This window comes from Pelodiscus sinensis, unplaced genomic scaffold (assembly GCF_049634645.1).
Source record: "Pelodiscus sinensis isolate JC-2024 unplaced genomic scaffold, ASM4963464v1 ctg97, whole genome shotgun sequence".
Taxonomy (NCBI): Eukaryota; Metazoa; Chordata; order Testudines; family Trionychidae; genus Pelodiscus; species Pelodiscus sinensis.
In genome coordinates this window covers 380,446-406,010 of record NW_027465982.1, presented here as the reverse complement: position 1 = coordinate 406,010, position 25,565 = coordinate 380,446, and the positions used below count along the sequence as shown (strand labels likewise).

At 71.9% G+C, this 25,565-nt stretch overlaps 2 protein-coding genes across 2 annotated transcripts in view; one reads left to right on the top strand and one right to left on the bottom strand.

Annotated features, from left to right (window-relative positions):
• Positions 1–855: 855 nt before the first annotated feature.
• Positions 856–25,565, bottom strand: part of SPEG (striated muscle enriched protein kinase) — a 91,076-nt gene continuing 66,366 nt past the window's right edge. The window contains exons 6-17 of the mRNA XM_075917697.1: positions 25,291–25,434; positions 24,054–24,236; positions 21,493–21,692; positions 21,012–21,100; positions 20,161–20,336; positions 15,852–16,112; positions 7,228–7,386; positions 6,279–6,468; positions 3,905–4,134; positions 2,320–2,439; positions 1,603–1,778; positions 856–994 (exon numbers count right to left, since the gene is read on the bottom strand). Coding sequence (XP_075773812.1) covers positions 1,660–1,778; positions 2,320–2,439; positions 3,905–4,134; positions 6,279–6,468; positions 7,228–7,386; positions 15,852–16,112; positions 20,161–20,336; positions 21,012–21,100; positions 21,493–21,692; positions 24,054–24,236; positions 25,291–25,434 — 1,871 coding nt within the window. The 3' untranslated portion in view covers positions 856–994; positions 1,603–1,659. The remainder of the gene's footprint in view (positions 995–1,602; positions 1,779–2,319; positions 2,440–3,904; positions 4,135–6,278; positions 6,469–7,227; positions 7,387–15,851; positions 16,113–20,160; positions 20,337–21,011; positions 21,101–21,492; positions 21,693–24,053; positions 24,237–25,290; positions 25,435–25,565) is intronic.
• On the top strand, positions 9,476–12,790 carry LOC142825641 (uncharacterized). The gene is made up of 2 exons (XM_075917681.1): positions 9,476–11,291; positions 12,683–12,790. Exons 1-2 carry the CDS (start codon positions 9,606–9,608, stop codon positions 12,788–12,790), a joined length of 1,794 nt encoding a protein of 597 aa, XP_075773796.1. The 5' UTR covers positions 9,476–9,605.

Sequence of the window (25,565 nt, the reverse complement as noted above, 5' to 3'; positions counted from 1 at the left end):
CTCAGCGCCGGGCCCCCCCTCACCGCGCTGAGCGCCGGGCCCCCCTCACCGCGCTGAGCGCCCGGCCCCCCCTCACCGCGCTCAGCGCCCGGCCCCCCCTCACCGCGCTCAGCGCCCGGCCCCCCCTCACCGCGCTGAGCGCCGGGCCCCCCCTCACCGCGCTGAGCACCCGGGCCCCCCCTCACCGCGCTGAGCGCCCGGCCCCCCCTCACCGCGCTCAGCGCCCGGCCCCCCCCTCACCGCGCTCAGCGCCCGGCCCCCCCCTCACCGCGCTCAGCGCCCGGCCCCCCCCTCACCGCGCTCAGCGCCGGGCCCCCCTCACCGCGCTCAGCGCCGGCCCCCCCCTCACCGCGCTCAGCGCCCGGCCCCCCCTCACCGCGCTCAGCGCCCGGCCCCCCCTCACCGCGCTGAGCGCCGGGCCCCCCTCACCGCGCTCAGCGCCCGGCCCCCCCCTCACCGCGCTCAGCGCCCGGCCCCCCCTCACCGCGCTCAGCGCCCGGCCCCCCCTCACCGCGCTCAGCGCCGGGCCCCCCCTCACCGCGCTGAGCGCCCGGCCCCCCTCACCGCGCTCAGCGCCCGGCCCCCCCTCACCGCGCTGAGCGCCCGGCCCCCCCTCACCGCGCTCAGCGCCGGGCCCCCCCTCACCGCGCTGAGCGCCGGGCCCCCCTCACCGCGCTGAGCACCCGGGCCCCCCTCACCGCGCTCAGCGCCGGGCCCCCCCTCACCGCGCTGAGCGCCGGGCCCCCCTCACCGCGCTGAGCGCCCGGCCCCCCCTCACCGCGCTCAGCGCCCGGCCCCCCCTGCACGGGCTCGGTGGGCGGCGAGGGCTTGCTGCTGCTCCTGGCCGTGGCGGTGAGCACGCGGAAGAGGAAGCGTGGCCCCTTGGGCAGGCCGTGCAGCGAGCAGCGGGGCTCCCGCAGGCCAGCGGCCACCACGCTCCACTGGCTGGCGCCCAGCTCCTGCTGCTGGACCGTGTAGGTCACGTCCGCCGGGTCTGCACACAGGGGCCTGGCTCAGGGCGTCGCCCGCCCCACGGCTCCCGCCCGCCCCACGGCTCCCGCCTGCCCCACGGCTCCCAGCCCCGGCCCGCCAAGCTCCTGCCTGCCCCACGGCTCCCGCCCTACGGCTCCCGGCCCCAGCCCGCCGAGCTCCCGCCCGCCCCACGGCTCCCGCCCTACGGCTCCCAGCCCCGGCCCGCCAAGCTCCTGCCTGCCCCACGGCTCCCGCCCTACGGCTCCCGGCCCCAGCCCGCCGAGCTCCTGCCTGCCCCACGGCTCCCGCCCTACGGCTCCCGGCCCCGGCCCGCCAAGCTCCCGCCCGCCCCACGGCTCCCGGCCCTGGCCTGCCGAGCTCCTGCCTGCTGCCCCTCCCCCCTCTGCCCCCCAGCCCGCCGAGCTCCCGCCCACTGCCCCTCCTCCCTCTGCCCCCCAGCCCGCCGAGCTCCCGCCCACTGCCCCTCCTCCCTCTGCCCCCCTGCCCGCCGAGCTCCCACCCGCCCCACAGCTCCCAGCCCGCCGAGCTCCACCCTTTGCCCCCCAGCCTGATCCTCCCACTGCCCCGCAGCCCTGCCCAGCCCCTCCCGCTGGCCCCTGCCCATCTCACCTATGGCTGAGTCCAGCCACTTGGGTTTGTTCCACGTCAGGGTGACGGCTCTGCCGGTCACAGCCAGCACTGTGGGTGGCCCGTCAGGGGGAGTCGGCACCACGTCTGAACGAGACAGGAAGTCTGGCACAGCACGGCACGGGTGGGCGGCCAGGGTGGGCAGAGAGCCGACAGGCCTGGCACAGCACAGCACAGGTGGGCAGGGGGCGCCAGGCCTGGCACAGGTGGGCAGGGGGCCGACAGGCCTGGCACAGCACAGCACAGGTGGGCAGGGGGCGCCAGGCCTGGCACAGGTGGGCAGGGGGCCGCCAGGCCTGGCACAGCACAGGTGGGCAGGGGGCGCCAGGCCTGGCACAGGTGGGCAGGGGGCGCCAGGCCTGGCACAGGTGGGCAGGGGGCCGACAGGCCTGGCACAGCACAGCACAGGTGGGCAGGGGGCGCCAGGCCTGGCACAGGTGGGCAGGGGGCGCCAGGCCTGGCACAGGTGGGCAGGGGGCCGACAGGCCTGGCACAGGTGGGCAGGGGGCGCCAGGCCTGGCACAGGTGGGCAGGGGGCCGCAGGCCTGGCACAGGTGGGCAGGGGGCGCCAGGCCTGGCACAGGTGGGCAGGGGGCCGACAGGCCTGGCACAGGTGGGCAGGGGGCGCCAGGCCTGGCACAGCACAGCACAGGTGGGCAGAGGCGGAGAGGGTCCGGTGCGCCCGGCGGCTCCCCTCACCGGTCACGTAGAGGTGCGCGTAGCACGTGGCCTTGCCCACGCGGTTGGCGATGACGGCTTTGTAGACGCCGGCGTGGGCGTGGCGGACGGCCGGAAGGAGCAGGCGGTGGGTGTCCTTGTCTGCGGGGACAGAGACCCACTGACACCGCGCCCCCGAGCAACCAATCAGAGCACAGCACCAGCTGGGCATGCTGGGAACCTGGGGACCGTGACTGGGAGCGCAGGGAAGGCTCCTGGTTACCGCCCACCAGGAGGCAGCACTGTGGGGAGGGAGGAGCAGAGCAGGATGCTGGGTGTGGGAGGCTCCCAGTGGCTCCAGCCCCGCCTCGCCCAGCAGGGGGCGCTGTGGGGGGGGCAGGGTGCTGGGTGTGGGAGGCTCCCAGTGGCTCCAGCCCCGCCTCGCCCAGCAGGGGGCGCTGTGGGGGGGGGGCAGGGTGCTGGGTGTGGGAGGCTCCCAGTGACTCCAGTCCCGCCTCGCCCAGCAGGGGGCGCTGTGGGGGGGGCAGGGTGCTGAGTGTGGGAGGCTCCCAGTGACTCCAGCCCCGCCTCACCCAGCAGGAGGCGCTGTGGGGGGGGGCAGGGTGCTGGGTGTGGGAGGCTCCCAGTGACTCCAGTCCCACCTCGCCCAGCAGGGGGCACTGTGGGGGGGCAGGATGCTGAGTGTGGGAGGCTCCCAGTGGCTCCAGCCCCGCCTCACCCAGCAGGAGGCGCTGTGGGGGGGGCAGGGTGCTGGGTGTGGGAGGCTCCCAGTGACTCCAGTCCCGCCTCGCCCAGCAGGGGGCGCTGTGGGGGGGCAGGATGCTGAGTGTGGGAGGCTCCCAGTGGTTCCAGCCCCGCCTCACCCAGCAGGAGGCGCTGTGGGGGGGGGGGCAGGGTGCTGGGTGTGGGAGGCTCCCAGTGGCTCCAGCCCCGCCTCGCCCAGCAGGGGGCGCTGTGGGGGGGCAAGGTGCTGGCTGTGGGAGGTTCCCAGTGACTCCAGTCCCGCCTCTCCCAGCAGGGGGCACTGTGGGGGGGCAGGATGCTGAGTGTGGGAGGCTCCCAGTGGCTCCAGCCCCGCCTCGCCCAGCAGGGGGCGCTGTGGGGGGGCAGGGTGCTGGGTGTGGGAGGTTCCCAGTGACTCCAGTCCCGCCTCACCCAGCAGGGGGCGCTGTGGGGGGGGGCAGGATGCTGAGTGTGGGAGGTTCCCAATGACTCCAGCCCCGGCTTGCCCAGCAGGGGGCGCTGTGGGGGGGGGCAGGATGCTGAGTGTGGGAGGTTCCCAGTGGCTCCAGCCCCGCCTCGCCCAGCAGGGGGCGCTGTGGGGGGGCAGGGTGCTGGGTGTGGGAGGCTCCCAGTGACTCCAGTCCCGCCTCACGCAGCAGGGGGCGCTGTGGGGGGGGGCAGGATGCTGGGTGTGGGAGGCTCCCAGTGACTCCAGTCCCGCCTCGCCCAGCAGGGGGCACTGTGGTCCCGTGTACTTAGGCCCCAGGCCTGCTGGCTGGAGGAGGGGGTGCTCATTTTGCGGGCGAGGGTGGGCGCTGAGCCCCAGGGTGCCAGGCCTTGGCGTGTGCAGTGGGACCCCAGGCAAGCACAGCCGGAGCCCTACACTGGCTCATCTTTCGGTCCTCGGCGCTGCAGATCTTGGAGCCGTTGTGGAACCAGGTGATGGTGGGGTAGGGCAGGCCGGCCACCTGGCACTCCAGCACGGCCTCCTTGGACTCCACCACGTCCAGATCGTGCAGCGGCTTCAGGAAGTCGGGCATGGTGAAGCGCTCCACCTCGCTCTCCGGCACCTCCGGCTCCTCCGGGATAGACGGCATCTTCTCCAGCTTGGCCCTGCAACAGCCAAGCCCAGCCCGCTGCACCAGGGCCCAGCGCCGCCCCTCCCAGCCCCATGGCAGCTGCCTCAGAGCGCGGGAGCAGCTGCAAGGCGCGGGGGCGGGGCCAATGCCCGCAGGCCAACACACACCCTCCGATCATCCCTGGGGAGCCGGGCGGGACCCGAGGGCCACAGCCCCACCCTGCCCCACAGCGTTGGATCTCAGAGCAGCTGGCAGAGCAGGCCTTTACCCACAGGAGAGGGGCAGAGTCTGTGCTAAGGCACCATGGGAGGGTGAGATGAAAGCGTGTGCTGGGCTGGGTCTGTACGGGGAGGTCACGTTAGGGAGCTGAGTCTGTCCGTACAGCCCGCAAACAACCCACCGGGCACAGACACCGTGACACCGTACAGCCCGCAAACAACCCACCGGGCACAGACACCGCGACACCGTACAGCCCGCAAACACCCCACCGTGCACAGACACCGCGACACCGTACAGCCCGCAAACACCCCACCGTGCACAGACACCGCAACACCGTACAGCCCGCAAACACCCCACCGGGAACAGACACCGCAAGACCGTACAGCCCGCAAACACCCCACCGGGCAACGACACTGTACAGCCCGCAAACACCCCACCGGGCAAAGACATCGTACAGCCCGCAAACACTCCACCGGGCACAGACACTGCGGCACCGTACAGCCCGCAAACACCCCACCGGGCAAAGACACTATACAGCCCGCAAAGAACCCCCAAGCAGACACACCGTACAGCCCACAAACACCCCACCGGGGACAGACACCGGGGCACCATACAGCCTGCAAACACACCACCGGGCAAAGACACCGTACAGCCCGCAAACAACCCACTGGGCACAGACACCGTACAGCCCACAAACACCCCATCAGGTACAGACACTACGGCACCGTACAGCCCGCAAACACCCCACTGGGCACAGACACCGTACAGCCCGCAAACACCCCACAGGGCACAGACACCAGGGCACCATACAGCCCGCAAACACCCCACAGGGCACAGACACCGTACAGCCCGCCAACGCCCCACCGGGCACAGACACCAGGGCACCATACAGCCCGCAAACACCCCACAGGGCACAGACACCAGGGCACCATACAGCCCGCCAACGCCCCACCGGGCACAGACACCGTACATCCCGCCAACGCCCCACCGGGCACAGACGCCGTACATCCCGCCAACGCCCCACCGGGCACAGACGCCGTACATCCCGCCAACGCCCCACCGGGCACAGACGCCGTACATCCCGCCAACGCCCCACCGGGCACAGACGCCGTACATCCCGCCAACGCCCCACCGGGCACAGACGCCGTACATCCCGCCAACGCCCCACCGGGCACAGACGCCGTACATCCCGCCAACGCCCCACCGGGCACAGACGCCGTACATCCCGCCAATGCCCCACCGGGCACAGACGCCGTACATCCCACCAACGCCCCACCGGGCACAGACGCCGTACATCCCGCCAACGCCCCACCGGGCACAGACGCCGTACATCCCGCCAACGCCCCACCGGGCACAGACGCCGTACATCCCGCCAACGCCCCACCGGGCACAGATGCCGTACATCCCGCCAACGCCCCACCGGGCACAGACGCCGTACATCCCGCCAACGCCCCACCGGGCAGTCCTGGGCAGAGATCCATGCAGCTGGAGGCGGCAGTTTTCCCGGGCACCGGGGATGGTTTCTCCAGGTGCACAGGATTAGCGCGCGGGGACGGCGCGGTGCCGTGTCAGGAGGAAAGCGGCCGGCCTGGGCTCTCCCCGGCGTGCGGTGCAAGAGGGGCGATGGACGACCGCGTGGTCACTGGGCGCGCGGGGGGCAAGGCCTTCGCCCGAGTGCGGTACCACCGGCCAGCGGGGAGGTGCATGGCCAGCTACGAACAAGCACGGCTGGCTCAGATACAGCCCGGCTCCCTCTGGGCCTGTGACCCGGGCCACTGGCCCGTCCCCAGCGAGAGGCTGGGGGTCAGGCCCAGGGCTGGACCGGGAAGGGCCCGTGCCGAGGAGGAGCTGGCAGCCCAAGCCCCCAATGGAGGCGGCTCCCGACTTCCAGCCTGCCCCATCCCTCCCCCCGGCGGCAGCGCCAGCGTGCAGCCCTGCGAAGCCCCCCCCCACTCTTACATGTGGGGGGCGGTGGCCGGGCGCGGCTCCTCCACGTACAGCTCCGCCGCGCACTCCGCCTGCCCGTGCTCGTTGGCCGCGCAGACCCCGTACTGCCCCTCATCCTCGCTGTCCGCGTGCGCGATCACCAGCGAGTGCAGCCCCCGCTCCTGCTGCAGCCGCACGTTCTCCCCTTCTGCCACCGGCTGGCCTGCAGCAGGGCGCAGAAACCCCCTCAGCCCCGGGGCCCACAGAATTCCCCAGGCCTGGGCCCCACAACCCCCCGGGGCCCACAGAATTCCCCAGGCCTGGGCCCCACAACCCCCCGGGGCCCACGGAATTCCCCAGGCCTGGGCCCCACAACCCCCCGGGGCCCACAGAATTCCCCAGGCCTGGGCCCCACAACCCCCCGGGGCCCACGGAATTCCCCAGGCCTGGGCCCCACAACCCCCCGGGGCCCACGGAATTCCCCAGGCCTGGGCCCCACAACCCCCCGGGGCCCACGGAATTCCCCAGGCCTGGGCTCCACAACCCCCCGGGGCCCACAGAATTCCCCAGGTCTGGGCCCCACAACCCCCCGGGGCCCACGGAATTCCCCAGGTCTGGGCCCCACAACCCCCCGGTGCCCACAGAATTCCCCAGGCCTGGGCTCCACAACCCCCCGGGGCCCACAGAATTCCCCAGGTCTGGGCCCCACAACCCCCCGGGGCCCACGGAATTCCCCAGGTCTGGGCCCCACAACCCCCCGGGGCCCACGGAATTCCCCAGGCCTGGGCCCCACAACCCCCCGGGGCCCACGGAATTCCCCAGGTCTGGGCCCCACAACCCCCCGGTGCCCACAGAATTCCCCAGGTCTGGGCCCCACAACCCCCCGGGGCCCACAGAATTCCCCAGACCGGGCCCCCCACTCTCCCAGCCCCCGGGCAGGTGGGGCGGCCAGGCGGTGGCTGGCGGGCAGGAAGGGGGCTACCGAAGTGGGTCCAGGTGACGGCGGGCGCGGGGGTGCCGCTGATCTTGCAGTCGAAATGCGCCGTCCGGCCCTTCGCCACGGCCAGGTCCCCCAGCTTGCGGGTGAAGAGCGGCTGGAGGGAGGGGCGCACGCTCAGCCGGGCGCTGCAGGTCAGCTCCTCTGCAAGGCAGAGCGGCCACGTCAGCCAGCGCCCGCCCTGCCCCGCCCTGCCCTGGGGGCTCGGCGCTCGGCCCCCTGCACAGGCGGGCGGTGCTAGCGGCCGGGGGAGGGGGGAGTGGTTCGGGGGGCAGTTAGTGGCTCAGGGGGTTAGCGGCTGGGGGAGGGGGGAGTGGTTCGGGGGGCAGTGGTGGAGCTGGGGGGCAGTTAGCGGCTCAGGGGGTTAGCGGCTGGGGGAGGGGGAGTGGTTCGGGGGGCAGTTAGTGGCTCAGGGGGTTAGTGGCCGGGGGAGGGGGGAGTGGTTCGGGGGGCAGTGGTTGAGCTGGGGGGCAGTTAGCGGCTCAGGGGGTTAGCGGCTGGGGGAGGGGGAGTGGTTCGGGGGGCAGTTAGTGGCTCAGGGGGTTAGCGGCCGGGGGAGGGGGGAGTGGTTCGGGGGGCAGTTAGTGGCTCAGGGGGTTAGCAGCCGGGGGAGGGGGGAGTGGTTCGGGGGGCAGTGGTTGAGCTGGGGGGCAGTTAGTGGCTCAGGGGGTTAGTGGCCGGGGGAGGGGGAGTGGTTCGGGGGGCAGTTAGTGGCTCAGGGGGTTAGCGGCCGGGGGAGGGGGGAGTGGTTCGGGGGGCAGTTAGTGGCTCAGGGGGTTAGCAGCCGGGGGAGGGGGGAGTGGTTCGGGGGGCAGTGGTTGAGCTGGGGGGCAGTTAGCGGCTCAGGGGGTTAGCGGCTGGGGGAGGGGGAGTGGTTCGGGGGGCAGTTAGTGGCTCAGGGGGTTAGTGGCCGGGGGAGGGGGGAGTGGTTCGGGGGGCAGTGGTTGAGCTGGGGGGCAGTTAGCGGCTCAGGGGGTTAGCGGCTGGGGGAGGGGGAGTGGTTCGGGGGGCAGTTAGTGGCTCAGGGGGTTAGCGGCCGGGGGAGGGGGGAGTGGTTCGGGGGGCAGTTAGTGGCTCAGGGGGTTAGTGGCCGGGGGAGGGGGGAGTGGTTCAGCGGGCAGTTAGTGGCTCAGGGGGTTAGTGGCCGGGGGAGGGGGGAGTGGTTCAGGGGGCAGTTAGTGGCTCAGGGGGTTAGTGGCCGGGGGAGGGGGGAGTGGTTCAGGGGGCAGTTAGTGGCTCAGGGGGTTAGTGGCCGGGGGAGGGGGGAGTGGTTCGGGGGGCAGTGGTTGAGCTGGGGGGCAGTTAGTGGCTCAGGGGGTTAGCGGCCGGGGGAGGGGGGGAGTGGTTCAGGGGGCAGTTAGTGGCTCAGGGGGTTAGCGGCCGGGGGAGGGGGGAGTGGTTCGGGGGGCAGTTAGTGGCTCAGGGGGTTAGTGGCCGGGGGAGGGGGGAGTGGTTCGGGGGGCAGTGGTTGAGCTGGGGGGCAGTTAGTGGCTCAGGGGGTTAGCGGCTGGGGGAGGGGGAGTGGTTCAGGGGGCAGTTAGTGGCTCAGGGGGTTAGCGGCCGGGGGAGGGGGGAGTGGTTCGGGGGGCAGTTAGCGGCTCAGGGGGTTAGCGGCCGGGGGAGGGGGGAGTGGTTCGGGGGGCAGTTAGTGGCTCAGGGGGTTAGTGGCCGGGGGAGGGGGGAGTGGTTGGGGGGACAGTGGTTGAGCTGGGGGGCAGTTAGCCGTGTGACGTAGTGGGGGTACCTGGCTGGTTTCTACGCTGCTGGCTCTGGGGTAACCCCCACTGGCTGCCGTGGGTACCACGACCCAGCAAAACAGGATGAGTCACTATGCAAAGGGTGTGTCAACCTGTCTGACCAGCTACCCCCCATGGAGAGGAACAAAGGAAGGTGGATGCTGCCCTGGCTGGGGGGCAGGGCTGGAGGAGAGTTAGTTAGTTTCTGTCTGGGAGCATGGAGGAAGCAGCCTCAGCAACAGGCTGGGGGGTTTAGAAGCCGAGACCGCCCCCCCCCATCTCAAGGGGGGCTGAGGCATCCTAGGCCTGCCCTGGAACCAGATGACATCTGTGCTGTGCTGTATCCTGGAGAGGCAATAAACCACCTCTGTTCTACCGGCTGGTGCAGTCTGTTTGTGCCATTTCGGGGTGCAGGAGGCGGGGGACCCCAACGCGCCGTCACACTGGTGTCAGGAGTGGGATGCACTGCACCCCGTGGATGGAGCTCCCAGCGGCGAGCGACAAGGCGCCGGAGAAGCAAGAGCCCTGGAGCCAGGCATGCTTGAGGCAGAGCGAAGCGGTTCCGGGGAATCGTGGGGCGCTGCAGCACTAGACTGGTGAGTCTGCACCGAGGGGCCCAGCGGGCAGATGGCCTACGCCCGACTCTTGAAGGCAGAGCTGGTGGGGCTGTGCAGAGAGAGGGGCTTGCCTGGGCGGAAAGCAGCCAAGGCCCAGCTGATTGCCCAGCTGGAAGATAATGACCAGCCACAGGGCCAGGATCTTGTCCCCAGGGGAAGCAGCCAGACCCCCCCTGAGAGTGTGTCAGGCTCAGAGAGGGGGAGGAGCGCTGGAACCCAACGGAGAGATGAGACAGCGTCTCCCGGGAGGCCTGCAAGCCGTAGCCCATCTAGGGCAGGGGCCAGCCCAGCGGAGCTGCGGCGCCTGGAGATCCAGCTGCGGATCAGGGAATTGGAAGTAGAGGACCGAGAGAAGGACCGCCAGGACCGAGAGAGGGACCGCCAGGATCGAGAGAGGCAGCAACAGCATGAGCTGGCATTGGCAGAGTGGAGAACCAGCGGGGCACCGGCTGCGCCAAGTGCGGATGGGCCCCAGGGTCCCAGGACTGCCAGATGCTTGGAGAGGCTCATGGTGGCCCAATTGAAGGACATGGGCGACATAGACGGGTTCCTCAGCTCCTTTGAGAGGGCCTGTGGACTGCAACGGGTTCCCCCAGCTGACTGGCTGCAGGAGCTCATCCCCGCACTGAACCAGGAGGCGGCCGGAGTGCTCAGTCAGCTGGAGGACCTACAGCCAGGGGATTACAACCGAGTCAAGGAGGCCCTGCTGCACAAGTTCGGGCTGACCCCCGAGATATACAGGAAGAAGTTCCGGGGGGTACAGAAAGGGCCACGGGAGACCTATGTGGACCTGGCCTCCCGCCTGGCGCAATACTGCCGCAAGTGGGTGTCTGGAGTCGGAGCCCAGACCGCAGAGGAGCTGCTCAAGCTGGTCATGATGGAGCAGTTCTATGAAGCGTGCCCACCCAAACTGAGGCTGTGGCTCAAGGACCGGAAACCAGAGAACCCCCAGGAGGCCGGGAGACTGGCGGATGAGTTCACGGAGAGCCGGTCCGGGTGTGAACGGGAGTCCCGGAGAGAAAGGGAACCGCGCAGAGACCGGATCTCGGCTGAGCGACGGAGGGAGTCAACTACGAGGCGAGCCCAAGGAACAGGTCGTCTGCGCCCCAGAGAACCAGCCAGGGCCTGGACAGAGACAGCCCAAAGCCTAACTTGCCAGCGCTGTGGGCAAAAAGGCCACAAGAGGGCTCAGTGCACCAGGTCCCGGGACCGGGGACTTTCCAGGGTTAACTGGCTGGGGCGGGAGGAAGGGCAGGCTGCCCCAGAGGCAGGGGCTGGCAGGCAAACCTCAGCTCAGAGAGAGGGGAAGGATGCTCAGTGCACCTCCCCTGGGAGGTCTGATTCTCAGGAGCCGGATTTCTCTGTGTACCGGGTGGGGGCAGGACGGCCCCTGCGGAGCGAGTGCCTCATACCCCTGGAGGTGGATGGTAGGAAGGTGACGGGCTTCTGGGACACGGGGGCGGAGGTGACGCTGGCCCGATCCGACATAGTGGCCCCAGAGCGGATACTACCCCACACCCAGCTGACCCTGAAGGGCATAGACGGGTCCCCGTTTAAGGTGCCTGTAGCCAGGGTGCATCTGAAATGGGGGGCCAAGGAAGGCCTCAAGGAAGTGGGGGTGCACCCGCACTTGCCCACCGAGGTGCTGATGGGGAATGACCTAGAGGAGTGGCCCCATGAATCCCAGCGGGCTCTAGTCACTACCCGGAGCCAGAGCCAGCGGGGGGCTGACAACGTGGGTCCAGGGAAGGACTCCTGGCAGCGTCCTCAGGGTCCCATCCCAGTAGACATGGGGTCCAGCCAGGCTGGGACTCCGGACCTAGGCAGAGGTGGGGGACAGGTCCCGATCCCTGCCTCAGCAGCTGAATTCCAGGCTGAGGTGCAGGCAGACCCCTCCTTGCAGAGGCTGAGGGACCAGGCTGGCCTCCGTGCAGCTCAGCCCCGGGGGAGAGGTGGCCAGGAGAGATTCCTGCGGGGGCGTGGACTCCTGTTCTGTGAATGGCTTCCCCCCAGGAAGGCGAGGGCATGGAGGGTCCAGCGGCAGCTGGTCGTCCCCCGAAAGTATCGCCTCAAGCTGCTGTATTTGGCCCACGACGTCCCCGTTGGGGGCCACCAGGGGATCCGGAGCACCCGGCTGAGGCTGCTCCAGCACTTCTATTGGCCGGGAATCTTTACAGCCGTGCAGCGGTACTGCCGGTCCTGTGACTCCTGCCAGAGGGGCGGGAAGGCCCAAGACAGGAGGAAAGCGGCTTGGGGGTCTCTACCCCAGATAGACCCTCTGGGCTTGCTGAGAGAGTTATGGGAGGGGAAGACCTTCCTGGATGGAGCATCGGGAATGGAAGCCGCCCTGGTTGTCCAGAGAAGGCTCGCTGGGCTCATGGCCCCGGCCCGAGAGACCCTGGCCAGAGATCAAGGCCAGCGGAAGGGTGGGTGTGACCCCCGAGGACAGGCCTGTGCCAGTCGCCCTGGAGCGGGGCGGCGAGTGGACAGAGGGAAGCCAGCTCATGTGGGGCCTCGCCACGGCCGGCCCGAGTCAAGGGGAGCACCCATGGCCCCAGGGCGGGTTCCCACGCAGAGGACCCGAACTTCCCTAGGTCACGAGCAGAGTGACCCTGCTCAGTTCGCTCTCGGAGGGGGGAGAACTGTGACGTAGTGGGGGTACCTGGCTGGTTTCTATGCTGCTGGCTCTGGGGTAACCCCCACTGGCTGCCGTGGGTACCACGACCCAGCAAAACAGGATGAGTCACTATGCAAACCAGTGGCCAGACACCCCCCATGGAGAGGAACAAAGGAAGGTGGATGCTGCCCTGGCTTGGGGGCAGGGCTGGAAGAGGGTTAGTTAGTTGCTGGCTGTCTGGGAGCATGGAGGAGACAGCCTAGGGAAAGGGGCTGGAGTTTAGGGGCCCAGTCTCCCCCATCTCAAGGGGGCCTGAGGCATCCTAGCCCAGCTCTGTGCTGTGCTGTATCCTGGAGAGGCAATAAACTTCCTCTATTCCACCGGCTGGTGCAGTCTGTTTGTGCCATTTCGGGGTGCAGGGGACGGGGGACCCCCAACGCGCCGTCACAACTCCTCACTCAGGTTCTCAGGTGCCTTTGTTCTGCGAAACTGACTTTAGCACTTCTGGTGTGAACAGAGACGTCTCCGAGTGCTTCTGCGGAGACTTCGCTATGTTCCAGAAAACAATCCCCAACTGAACTGTCTGAGCGTCCTGGAGAAAGGATCCCGGAGACGCTCTCAGGGCTGCTGCTCTCTCTGGTAGCTGTCCGCCTGCCTGCACAATGTTTTCCTTCTAGATTTCTCTCCTGCCTCACTGCTTTGACCTCCAGCCTCGGACCCTTCTGGGGGCTCTGTACCCCAGGGGAGCGAGGTTTCCCCAACACTGCCTTGCAGAACCCAAGCAGCTTTCCTCCCGCCTTGGGCCTTCCCGCCCCTCTGGCAGGAGTCGCAGGCCCGGCAGTACCGCCGCACGGCCGCAAACATCCCCGGCCAGGAGAAGTGTTGGAGCAGCCTCAGCCGGGTGCTCCGGACCCCCCGGTGGCCTGCAAAGGGGACGTCATGGGCCACACACAGCAGCTTGCAGTGATACTTTCAGGGGACGACCAAATACCACTGGAGCCCCCCATACCTCCACCTTCCCTGGGGGAGCCATTCCCAGTACAAGAATCTCCTCTCCCACTGGAATTTCTCCTGGCAGCCTCTCCCCGGGGCTGAGCTGTGCCGAGGCCAGCCTGGTCCCTCAGCCTCTGCAAGGGGAGGTCTGCCTGCACCTCCACCTGGAATTCCGCAGCTGGGGCAGGGACAGGGACCTGTTCCCCGCCTGTCCCTAGGTCTGGAGTCCCAGCCTGGCCTGGTCCCGTGCCTGCTGGGGTGGAGCCCTGAGCCCCCCGTCGGGAGCCCTCCCCTGGGTCAAGGTCACCAGCCCCTCGCTGGCTCTGGCTCCGGGTGGTGACTAGAGCCCTGTGGGGTCTGTCTGGCCACTCCTCTAGGTCACCCCCCATCAGCACCTCTGTGGGCAAGTGCCGGTGACCCCCACTTCCTTGGGGCCCTCCTTGGTCCCCCCTTTCAGATGTACCCGGGCTACAGGCACCTTAAATGGGGTCCTGTCTATGCCCCTCAGGGTCAGCTGAGTGTTGGGCACCATATGGTCTGGGGCTACTCCCTGGTGCCGGGCCAGCATCACCTTCGCACCCGTGTCCTAGTAGCCCATCACCTTCCTGCCATCCACCTGCAGGGGCATGAGGCACTTGCTCTGCAGGGGCCGCCCTGCCCCCATCCAGTACATGGAGAAATCCGCCTCCCGAGGGTCAGACCTCCCAGGGGAGGTGCACTGAGTGTCCTTCCCCTCTCTCTGAGCTGAGGTTTGCCTGCCAGCCCCTGCCTCTGGGGCAGCCTGCCCTTCCTCCCGCCCCAGCCAGTTAACCCTGGAAAGTCCCCGGTCCTGGGACCTGGTGCACTGAGCCCTCTTGTGGCCTCCTTGCCTGCAGCGATGGCAAGTTAGTCCCTGCGGGCCCTTTTGGGCTGGCTGTGCCTGGGCCCTGGCTGGTTCTCTGGGGCATAGACAGCTGGTCCTTGTCTCTTGGGTTCGCCTCATAGGTGACTCTCTCCGTCACTCAGCCGAGATCCGGTCTCTGTGTGATTCCCTTTCTCTCCTGGACTCCCGTTCACACCCGGACTGGCTCTCTGTGAACTCATTCGCCAGCCTCCCGGCTTTCTGGGGTTCCTCTGGCTTCCGGTCCTTGAGCCACAGCCTCAGGCTGGGTGGACACGCTTCATAGAACTGTTCCAGCATCATCATCTTAAGCAGGTCCTCTGTGGACTGGGCTCCGACCCCGAACACCCACTTGCAGCAGGACTGCGCCAGGCCGGAGGTCTCCCGTGGCCCCTTCTATACCCCCCGGAACGTCCTCCTCTACGTTTCCGGGGTCATCTTGAACTTGTGCAGCAGGGCCTCTCTGCCCCGTTCGTAGTCGCCCGGCTGCAGATCCTCCAGCTGATTGAGAACCCCTGCGGCCTCCTGATCCAGCAAGGGGGTGAGTGTCCCAGCCGGCCGGCCGGGGATCTGGTGCAGTTCACAGGCTCGCTCAAAGGAGCTGAGAGACCGTCCATGTCCCCACGGCTTTACATCGGGCCAACACGAGCTTCTCCAAGCGTCTGGCCGCCCCGGGCACCCTGGGGTCCTCCCCACTCAGCACAGCCGGGGCCCTCGGCGTCTCTCTGCCATGGCCAGCTCATGCCACCGCTGCCTCTCTCAGTCCTGCACCTCCAGTTCCTGCATCCGCAGCTTGATCTCCAGCCGCCGCAGCTCTGCCGAGATGGACCCCGCCCTGGGCGAACCGCTGCTGGCAGAGCTTGGCCTGGTGGGCAACACGTCTCTGGCAGGACCCAGCCCCCTGTCTGGTCTGAGAGCCTGAGGCGCTCCCAGGGGTGTCTGGCTGCTCCCCGCCGGGACAGGATCCAGGCCCCTGGACGGGTCATTCTCTTCCAGCTGGGCAATCAGCTGGGCCTGGGTAGCTTTCCCCACGGGCAGGCCCCTCCCTCTGCACAGCCCCCCCAGCACTGCCCTCAGGAGTCGGGTGCAGCCATCGCCCCGCGGATCCCCGGGAGCAGACTCCCCGGCCGAGTGCTGCAGCGCCCCACGACTCCCAGGAATCGCTTCCTGCCTCCAGCCTGCCTGGCTCCTGCGAGCCCCTTTTCTGCTCCTCGTCACCCACTGCTGGCAGCTCCCTCCACGGGTGCAGTGCACCCCACTCCTGACACCCCCCAATCTTGCACCCCGTCTGCAGCATGAACAGACTCCCCCAGCCAGTAGAACGGGGGTTAGCGCTCCTCCAGGACACAGCCCAGCACAGACGTGACGTGGTTACAGGAGTCAGGGCCAGGACGCCTCAGCCCCCTTGGGGTAGGGGTCCATCACCCCCTCAACCCTCAGCTCAGTCTGTTCCTTCATGTTTCCCAGCCCCAGACTGACCCTTCCCCCGACCCTCACTTCCTGGTTCCCTGGCTGCCCCCACTCCTCTGGCCGGTCGGGTCTTTGTCTACCTGACTTAGGCAGCCCCCCGCTGGGCCGTGCTCACAGGCAGAGGCCAGTAGGGGTCAGTCACAGCCCAGCACAGCGCCCAGCAAGGTACTGACCCGGCATCCCAACGTGGGTGAGTCCGTGGGAATCCCCCATCCCAGCGCAGGGGGCCCGGGTCACAGGGCAGACCCCCCACTACGGCACAGGGCGGACCCACGGCCCGGCGGGAGGCCCCTTACCCTTGGCCGTGCTCAGCTTGCAGGTGTAGATCCCGCTGTCGTCCTCGTGCACAGAGGTGAGCAGCAGCTTGCACTTGTGTCCGTCAAAGTGCATCTTGCACTGGAGCAGGGCGGGCTGCAGCAGGCGCCCCCGGGAGAGCCAGTCCACGTCCAGGTCGGGCGGGCCGGCCACCTGGCACTCGAAGAGCGCCATCTCCCCGGCCCCCACCGTCACGTCCTGCAGCGGCACCACCACGCCCAGGGCCTGGCTCGCCGGGTGTGCTGGGGAGAGAGAAACGCACTGAGCGGTGCAGGACATGCAGGGAATGGGGGGGCTGGGCTCTGGGCACATGCCGGGCGTGGGAGAGGGGCAGCTGCCCAGGTGAGGGTGAGGGGGGCCAGGGCCACAGGGATATACCAGGACAGCCATGCCGGGGAGGAGGCAGGGCTGCTGGGGATGGGGGAGCAGAGCGCCCCAGGGCCGTGCCGAGAAGGAGGGAGGAGGCAGGGCTGCTGGGGATGGGGGAGCAGAGCGCCCCAGGGCCGTGCCGAGAAGGAAGGGGGCAGAGCGCCCCAGGGCCGTGCCGGGAAGGAGGGAGGACGCAGGGCTGCTGGGGATGGGGGAGCAGAGCGCCCCAGGGCCGTGCCGAGAAGGAGGGAGGAGGCAGGGCAGTGCTGGGAAGGAAGGGGGCAGAGCACCCCAGGGCCGTGCCGGGAAGGAAGGGGGCAGAGCGCCCCAGGGCCGTGCCGAGAAGGAAGGGGGCAGAGCGCCCCAGGGCCGTGATGAGAAGGAAGGGGGCAGAGCGCCCCAGGGCCGTGCCGAGAAGGAAGGGGGCAGAGCGCCCCAGGGCCGTGCCGAGAAGGAGGGAGGGGCAGGGCCGTGCCGGGAAGGAAGGGGGCAGAGCGCCCCAGGGCCGTGCCAGGAAGGAGGGAGGGGCAGGGCCGTGCCGGGAGGGAGGGGCAGGGCCCTGGGGGCTCACGAGGGGGTGCGGGCCGCGCGGGGCCCAGGAGAGCGCGGAGGCCGCGGGGGCCGCGCCCGGCGAGGCAGGAGGCAGGAGGCAGGGACGGGGCAGTGGCTCTGGCCAGGAACACACCACACAGCGCTTTACCAAACACACTTTATTAGAGCTACAAAAGGGGCTTGGCCCCCGGGCCACTCCCCCGGCGCACAGAGCCCGGGCGGGGCACAGGGCCCGGGGCCGGCGCCAGGGAGGGTGCAGTTTGTGCTCCGGCGCTGGCTGGGTGGCAGCTGCCGGGGGGCGTCCCCCGCTGCCCAGTGTCCAGGGCTCCCCGCCCTTCGGCCGGCCCAGTCTCTGCGCAGAGCCTCCCTGCTCCCGGGCAGTGCTGAGGAGGAGCAGGACACACAGACGTGGACACACGGACGGACCGAGACAGACAGCGGCCCGGCGCCACATGGCCCCGCCCACGCCCCGCGGCTCCGCCCCCGCCGGTCCACGCCTTCGCCTCGGCGCCCAGAGTCCAGGAGGTGGCGGCTGGGGCGGCCCCTTGGTCGCGCCGTCCCTGGGGAGCAGGCGGCAGCAGCGCAGGGTGAGGTGAGAGGCTAAAGAGCCCCGAGGCCGCGGCTCTGAGGGACGCGCCCCCTTATCACACTCCCCCTGTGTACAGACAAAAAACCCAGTCAGCAAGCGGCAGGGTTAGCGCAGCCGGGCCGGGCACGGCACGCCAGGGCACACGGCAACACGGGCACCGCGCAGGGACACGGGCGTGTGGCACACGACACGCGGGCACACGGTACGACACAGCACACGACATGCGGGCACGACACACGGGCACACGGCACGACACAGCACACGACACACGGGCACACGGCATGACACAGCACACGAGACGCGGGCACGACACACGGGCACACGGCACGACACAGCACACGACACACGGGCACGCGGCACGACACACGGGCACACGGGCACGCGGCACGACACACTCCTGCCATCCCTGCCCGGGGTCTGGCTGGGGTCTGGCGGCGCAGGAGCCGAGCGGCTCTGGAGTCTCCGGGACAGGGACGTTACCTTCATGCCACGAAAAGAGCCTCCCCTGGCAGACCGGCCGCCCTCGGCTAGTGACTGACCCTGCAGGGCTGGCCCGGCTCCAAGCGCCCGGGCTGGCCGGGGACTCCCAGGCATGGGGAGCCAGGCAGCAGAACCATCCCTCCCCTGGCAGCCTCCGGCCAGCAGCCCAAAGCCGCTAGCAGTCTGGGAGGCGCCCGGTCCCCCTCATGGGGCCAGCGGGCCCGGCATCCGGCAGCGAAGGAAAGAAGCCAGAGCAGCAGGGCCCGGAGCTCCTGGCCAGCATGGCCCAGCCGCTGGCAAAGCCCCACGCCAAGGCCGGCGGGCACACGGGCCTGGCTCAGCTGGAGCAGCCCACCTGCTGCAGGGCACATCTCCCCCCACGAGGGACACCACAAAACCCCAGCAGCCGGAAACCAAACCAAAGGACCATACGGCCCAGCACACCGCGAGGCAGGGGCTGGGGCTCCGGGGCGGGGTGAGGGGCACCGGCAGGATTGGGGGAGCCCAGGGCTGGGCTGGCAAGGGCTGCAGGGCGGGGTGAGGGCCCGGCAGGGCTGGGGGGCAGGGGCTGCGGGGCGGGGTGAGGGGCACCGGCAGGATTGGGGGAGCCCAGGGCTGGGCTGGCAAGGGCTGCAGGGCGGGGTGAGGGCCCGGCAGGGCTGGGGGGCAGGGGCTGCGGGGTGGGGTGAGGGGCACCGGCAGGATTGGGGGAGCCCAGGGCTGGGCTGGCAAGGGCTGCAGGGCGGGGTGAGGGGCCCGGCAGGGTTGGGGGGCAGGGGCTGCGGGGCGGGGTGAGGGGCACCGGCAGGGTTGGGGGGCAGGGGCTGCGGGGCGGGGTGAGGGGCACCGGCAGGGTTGGGGGGCAGGGGCTGCGGGGCGGGGTGAGGGGCACCGGCAGGGTTGGGGGGCAGGGGCTGCGGGGCGGGGTGAGGGGCACCGGCAGGGTTGGGGGGCAGGGGCTGCGGGGCGGGGTGAGGGGCACCGGCAGGGTTGGGGGGCAGGGGCTGCGGGGCGGGGTGAGGGGCCCGGCAGGGTTGGGGGGCAGGGGCTGCGGGGCGGGGTGAGGGGCACCGGCAGGGTTGGGGGGCAGGGGCTGCGGGGTGGGGAGCAGGGGCCCGGCAGGGCTGGGGGGCAGGGGCTGCGGGGCGGGGTGAGGGGCACCGGCAGGATTGGGGGAGCCCAGGGCTGGGCTGGCAAGGGCTGCAGGGCGGGGTGAGGGCCCGGCAGGGCTGGGGGGCAGGGGCTGCGGGGTGGGGTGAGGGGCACCGGCAGGATTGGGGGAGCCCAGGGCTGGGCTGGCAAGGGCTGCAGGGCGGGGTGAGGGGCCCGGCAGGGTTGGGGGGCAGGGGCTGCGGGGCGGGGTGAGGGGCACCGGCAGGGTTGGGGGGCAGGGGCTGAGGGGTGGGGAGCAGGGGCCCGGCAGGGCTGGGGGGCAGGGGCTGCGGGGCGGGGTGAGGGGCACCGGCAGGATTGGGGGAGCCCAGGGCTGGGTTGGCAAGGGCTGCAGGGCGGGGTGAGGGGCCCGGCAGCGTTGGGGGGCAGGGGCTGTGGGGCGGGGTGAGGGCCCGGCAGGGCTGGGGGGCAGGGGCTGCGGGGCGGGGTGAGGGGCACCGGCAGGATTGGGGGAGCCCAGGGCTGGGCTGGCAAGGGCTGCAGGGCGGGGTGAGGGCCCGGCAGGGCTGGGGGGCAGGGGCTGCGGGGCGGGGTGAGGGGCACCGGCAGGATTGGGGGAGCCCAGGGCTGGGCTGGCAAGGGCTGCAGGGCGGGGTGAGGGGCCCGGCAGGGTTGGGGGGCAGGGGCTGTGGGGCGGGGTGAGGGCCCGGCAGGGCTGGGGGGCAGGGGCTGCGGGGTGGGGTGAGGGGCACCGGCAGGATTGGGGGAGCCCAGGGCTGGGCTGGCAAGGGCTGTGGGGTGGGGTGAGGGCCCCGGCAGGGTTGGGGGGCAGGGGCTGAGGGGTGGGGGGCAGGGGCCCGGCAGGGCTGGGGGACAGGGGCTGTGGTGCGGGGTGAGGGCCCCAGCAGGGTTGGGGGGCAGGGGCTGAGGGGTGGGGGGCAGGGGCCCGGCAGGGCTGGGGGACAGGGGCTGTGGTGCGGGGTGAGGGCCCCAGCAGGGTTGGGGGGCAGGGGCTGAGGGGTGGGGTGAGGGCCCGGCAGAGCTGGGGGGCAGGGGTTGTGGGGCGGGGGCCCAGCAGGGTTGTGGGGCGGGGGGGGGGGGGCGCGAGGACAGACGGGTCCGGCAGCAGCTGCTCAGGCTCCAGGGGTCCGAGGCGGAGCAGCCCCGGGGGGGGCCGGGCGCGTTACCTCGGACCTGCAGCCGGGCCTGGCACTGCCGGGTGCCGTACTCGTTGATGGCTTTGCAGGTGTAGAAGCCGGCGTCGGCGCGCTCCACCGCCAGGACGTGCAGGGCGCAGGCGCCGTCCTCCCCCTCCAGCACGCGGAGCCGCCGCCCCGGCCTCACCGCCTGCCGGTTCTTCAGCCTGCGGGGGGCACCCTCAGAGCCGGCCCCCCAGGCCCATCCCCCGCCCAGCACCCCTCCTGGGGACAGGCCCCCACCCCACCTCACCCCATCCCCCGCCCCCGAGCCAGGCCCCCGCCCCATCCGCTGCCCCCGGAACCCGGCCCCCGCCCCATCCCCCGGCTCCCGCCCCTGGAGCCTGCCCCCGCCCCATCCCCCGCCCTCAGAGCCCGGCCCCGCCCCAGCCCCCGCCCCCGAGCCAGGCCCCCGCCCCATCCGCTGCCCCCGGAACCCGGCCCCCGCCCCATCCCCCGGCTCCCGCCCCCCGAGCCCGGCCCCCGCCCCAGCCCCCGGCTCCCGCCCCTGGAGCCTGCCCCCGCCCCATCCCCCGCCCTCAGAGCCCGGCCCCGCCCCAGCCCCCGCCCTCAGAGCCAGGCCCCCGCCCCATCCCCTGCCCCCCGAGCCAGGCCCCCGCCCCCAGAGCCCGGCCCCGCCCCAGCCCCCGCCCCCAGAGCCAGGCCGCCGCCCCAGCCCCCGCCCCCCGAGCCAGGCCCCGCCCCAGCCCCCGCCCCATCCCCCGGCCCCCGCCCCATCCCCTGCCCCCCGAGCTAGGCCCCCGAGCCAGCCCGTCCCTGGCCTGTGCCCCGTTCCCACACGCTCTGCTGCTGACCCCCGCCCGCCGGCCCTGGCGACTCACCAGTAGATGATGGGTTTGGGTTCGCCCCGGACCCGGACTCCCATGTGCACGTCCTGCCCCTCCTGCGCCAGCTGGTCACTCAGAGCCTCCTAGGGCGGCGCACAGGGCGGGGGTCAGGCAGCAGGCACTCCAGGGCCAGCACGGCCGGAGGGGAGTTCAGGGAGGGGGCTTGTGGGCCCCTGGCAGACCCCGGACGCCAGGCGGGGTGGCAGGGCCGCGGGTGAGGCCAGCCCAACCCTAGGGGTGACGTGGGGGGCCCCAAGCACCGTGGGCAGAGCAAGGGGGGGCCTGGCTCCCGCAGCAGGGGGTCTGCCCCCCGGTGGCAGTGGGGGGAAGCCGAGCTGCAGCGCTGGGGGAGGGGCAGGCACACAGGGTGGGGCGGGGCGGAGTGATGGGGCGGGGGAGGGCAGGGGCGCTGTCCCGCATCCTCCCCCACCAGCCACCCAGCCCCCGAGCCTGCGGCGCCCACGGGAGCCCTCACCTCAAAGGTGGGGGCAGCCTTGAAGCTGGTCTCCACGGGGCTGTGTGCGGCGCCGAGCTCCCCTTTGTGCGGCAGCAGGTGCTGGGGGGTGCCGGGTGCCGGGAACTCCTCCGGGGGGCTCAGATACTCCTCGTCCGACGTGATGGGGCTGGCCAGGCCCAGGGGGGGCAGCAGGGACCCCGGGCTCTCCCTGGGGAGGGCTGGCTCAGGAGAGCAGGCAGAGAGCGGGTTACGGGAGCCATTGCAGGCCCCAGGCTGGGATGGCAGCAAGGCGAGGGCCCATGGGGCAGGACAGACCCCCTCCCCCAGCCAGGGCCGGCCCAGGGGGGGCAGCAGGGACCCCGGGCTCTCCCTGGGGAGGGCTGGCTCAGGAGAGCAGGCAGAGAGCGGGTTACGGGAGCCATTGCAGACCCCAGGCTGGGATGGCAGCAAGGCGAGGGCCCATGGGGCAGGACAGACCCCCTCCCCCAGCCAGGGCCGGCCCAGGGGGGGCAGCAGCGACCCCGGGCTCTCCCTGGGGAGGGCTGGCTCAGGAGAGCAGGCAGAGAGCGGGTTACGGGAGCCATTGCAGACCCCAGGCTGGGATGGCAGCAAGGCGAGGGCCCATGGGGCAGGACAGACCCCCTCCCCCAGCCAGGGCCGGCCCGGGGGGGCAGCAGGGACCCCGGGCTCTCCCTGGGGAGGGCTGGCTCAGGAGAGCAGGCAGAGAGCGGGTTACGGGAGCCATTGCAGACCCCAGGCTGGGATGGCAGCAAGGCGAGGGCCCATGGGGCAGGACAGACCCCCTCCCCCAGCCAGGGCCGGCCCAGGGGGGGCAGCAGGGACCCCGGGCTCTCCCTGGGGAGGGCTGGCTCAGGAGAGCAGGCAGAGAGCGGGTTACGGGAGCCATTGCAGGCCCCAGGCTGGGATGGCAGCAAGGCGAGGGCCCATGGGGCAGGACAGACCCCCTCCCCCAGCCAGGGCCGGCCCAGGGGGGGCAGCAGGGACCCCGGGCTCTCCCTGGGGAGGGCTGGCTCAGGAGAGCAGGCAGAGAGCGGGTTACAGGAGCCATTGCAGGCCCCAGGCTGAGATGGCAGCAAGGCGAGGGCCCATGGGGCAGGACAGACCCCCTCCCCCAGCCAGGGCCGGCCCAGGGGGGGCAGCAGGGACCCCGGGCTCTCCCTGGGGAGGGCTGGCTCAGGAGAGCAGGCAGAGAGCGGGTTACGGGAGCCATTGCAGGCCCCAGGCTGAGATGGCAGCAAGGCGAGGGCCCATGGGGCAGGACAGACCCCCTCCCCCAGCCAGTCTAGGACAAGACATGGCAGACGGGCACCCCAGTTCTGGGGCAGCTCTGCCATCTGCAGCCCCCCAGCGGGTGCCCCGGGGCTCCTGCCCTGCCTTTGCCCAGGCCAGAACAAGCATGGGCGGGGCAGACACAGCACACCCGAGCCCCCGCCCTCAGTGGAGGGGGTTGGTGAGACCCTGCTGACCCACACGGGAGCCCTCCAGCGCCCTGCCCAGGCCCAGGCTGCTGGGGCCGGAGCCGCAGGCGGGTGCCAGAGGCAGCAGCCAGGAAGGCTGGTGCCCGCGCTCCCCAGCCTGGAGGTGACATTGGTCGGCCGAGCTCAGGCCCCGGGCATCCCAGAGGCAGGCCGACCCCCGACCCTGCCGGGACCCGGCTGGGCTGGCAAGAGAGGGCCAGCGGGACGCCAAGGGGGCCCCGTGGGCTCAGCCTGGGCCAGCAGGGAGCACAGACCCGACACCAGGGCGAGGAGCTCGCACATCTGGCCCCTGGGAAGCTGGGCGGGGTGGCACCTGGCAGCCCTGCCCCAGGCCTCCCCAGACAGGGGCTGCAGAAGCAGCAGGTAGCAAAGGGGGGGCAGCTGCAGGCCCCCGAGCCAGGGGTGCCCGCCTGGAGGGGGAGGGGCTCTGTGGGCCGGACGCCCCTCTCCGAGCAGGAAGAAACAGCTCGAGCCACCACAGCAGAGATCTCCGGACCCGGGGGGAGCAGGGGCCCCGTGGGGGGGAGCGGGCCCCCCCGTGGGGGTAATGACGGGGCTCCCAGGGGGAGCGGGAGGCCTCTTCGGAGTTGCAGTAACCGCCCCCCCGCTCCGGCCCGGCCCGGCTCCGACTCACCCAGGGCGGCGGGCGACTCCCGCCCGGGCAGGGGCCAGGACCCGGCCGGTTCCATCCGCGCAGCGAGCCGGGCTGGGTTGGGCTGCCCCCTCCCCCCGAGTGGCCTCATTGGATCTGAGGCCGCGGGGATGGGCACAGCCGGCCCCGCCCCGGAGCCGGGCCCCCGCTGGGCTGGGAGGGGCGGCCCGGGCGCGCCAGAGCAGGGAGGGGCAGGTTTCGCCGGGGTGCCCTTGGCCAGGTGCCCAGGCCGGGGGTCTCCGGGCTCCCTGCGGGGGGGCTGAGGGCAGGGCGGCGGGGGGCCCGGCGGGGCCGGCAGCGGGACCCTCCGCGCTCCGGCCGCGCGTCAGCCGCCTGGCCCAGACACAGCCTTGTAGGGTAAGGGAGCCGAGCTGGGAGCCTGCCCGCGCCGGGCCGCTCCGGCCTGCGCCTGCCCGCGCCCCGCTCACCTGGCTGCACGGTCAGCACGGCGCTGCAGCTCGCCTCCCCCACCTCGTTGGCTGCCGTGGCCGTGTAGAGGCCGGCGTCGGCGCCCCGGGCGCTCCGCACCAGCAGCGTGTGCCGCTCCCCCTCCGCCTTGATGGGGCGCCAGGCGCTGCCCCGCACCGGCACCCCGTCCTTCCGCCAGGCCACTGCGGGGCGCACAGGGCGGTCACCGGCGGCCAGAGCCCGGGCACCGCTCCCCCGGGCGCCCGGCACCAGCGGCCCCCAGCCCCAGCCAGCCCCCGAATGGGCCAGCCAAGGGCTTCCCCCTGCCGGGGCTGTGGGCCCGCGCCCCCATCCGCACGGCCTGAGCGCACCCCCAGCCCTGAGCGCCCCGGGCCCTGAGCCCGGCCTGAGCGCACCCCCAGCCCTGAGCGCCCCGGGCCCTGAGCCCGGCCTGAGCGCGCCCCCAGCCCTGAGCGCCCCGGGCCCTGAGCCCGGCCTGAGCGCACCCCCAGCCCTGAGCGCCCCGGGCCCTGAGCGCACCCCCAGCCCTGAGCTCCCCGGGCCCTGAGCGCACCCCCAGCCCTGAGCTCCCCGGGCCCTGAGCACACCCCCAGCCCTGAGCGCCCCGGGCCCTGAGCCCGGCCTGAGCGCACCCCCAGCCCTGAGCGCCCCGGGCCCTGAGCCCGGCCTGAGCGCACCCCCAGCCCTGAGCTCCCCGGGCCCTGAGCGCACCCCCAGCCCTGAGCTCCCCGGGCCCTGAGCGCACCCCCAGCCCTGAGCTCCCCGGGCCCTGAGCGCACCCCCAGCCCTGAGCGCCCCGGGCCCTGAGCCCGGCCTGAGCGCACCCCCAGCCCTGAGCTCCCCGGGCCCTGAGCGCACCCCCAGCCCTGAGCGCCCCGGGCCCTGAGCCCGGCCTGAGCGCACCCCCAGCCCTGAGCGCACCCCCAGCCCTGAGCCCGGCCTGAGCGCACCCCCAGCCCTGAGCGCCCCGGGCCCTGAGCCCGGCCTGAGCGCACCCCCAGCCCTGAGCGCCCCGGGCCCTGAGCCCGGCCTGAGCGCACCCCCAGCCCTGTGGCCAGCCGGGGTGGGATGGGGACAGGGCCACCCCCTGCGGGATCCTGGCCTGGAGGTGACACCCCCCATGGCCTCTGGCAAGACGGGCTGAGCCCCCGGTCCCTCGCCCTGCTGAGTCTCGCAGCCCACACGCCCTGCCCGGCCCCCGCCGGCCCTCCCCGCCCTGCCACAGCCGCAGCTCACCTTCGGGCCGGGGGTTGGCGGTGACAACGCACTTCAGCAGCACCTCCTCCCCCGCTCTCACGGCGCAGTCCTGGAGGGGGATCTCGAAGAGGGGGGCCTCCAAGGGGTCCTCGCCAGCAGACACGTACGACTCGTCTGAGGACTCTGAGCAGGACAGAGCAGCCCGTGGCACAGCGGGACGGGCACGGAGCCTCCAGAGACCAGAGGACAGGCAGCTGGGCCCCCCGGGGCCGAGGCACCTCGCTCCGAGCTACGCTCCCACGGTGCCCAGCTCT

Excerpts from the sequence above, each read along its gene's own strand:
- LOC142825641 (XM_075917681.1), top strand. The coding sequence starts at position 9,606 with ATGGCCTACGCCCGACTCTTGAAGGCAGAGCTGGTGGGGCTGTGCAGA. Across the intron at positions 11,292-12,682 it reads ATGAATCCCAGCGGGCTCTA|GTGCCTTTGTTCTGCGAAAC; the intron begins GTCACTACCCGG and ends TCAGGTTCTCAG.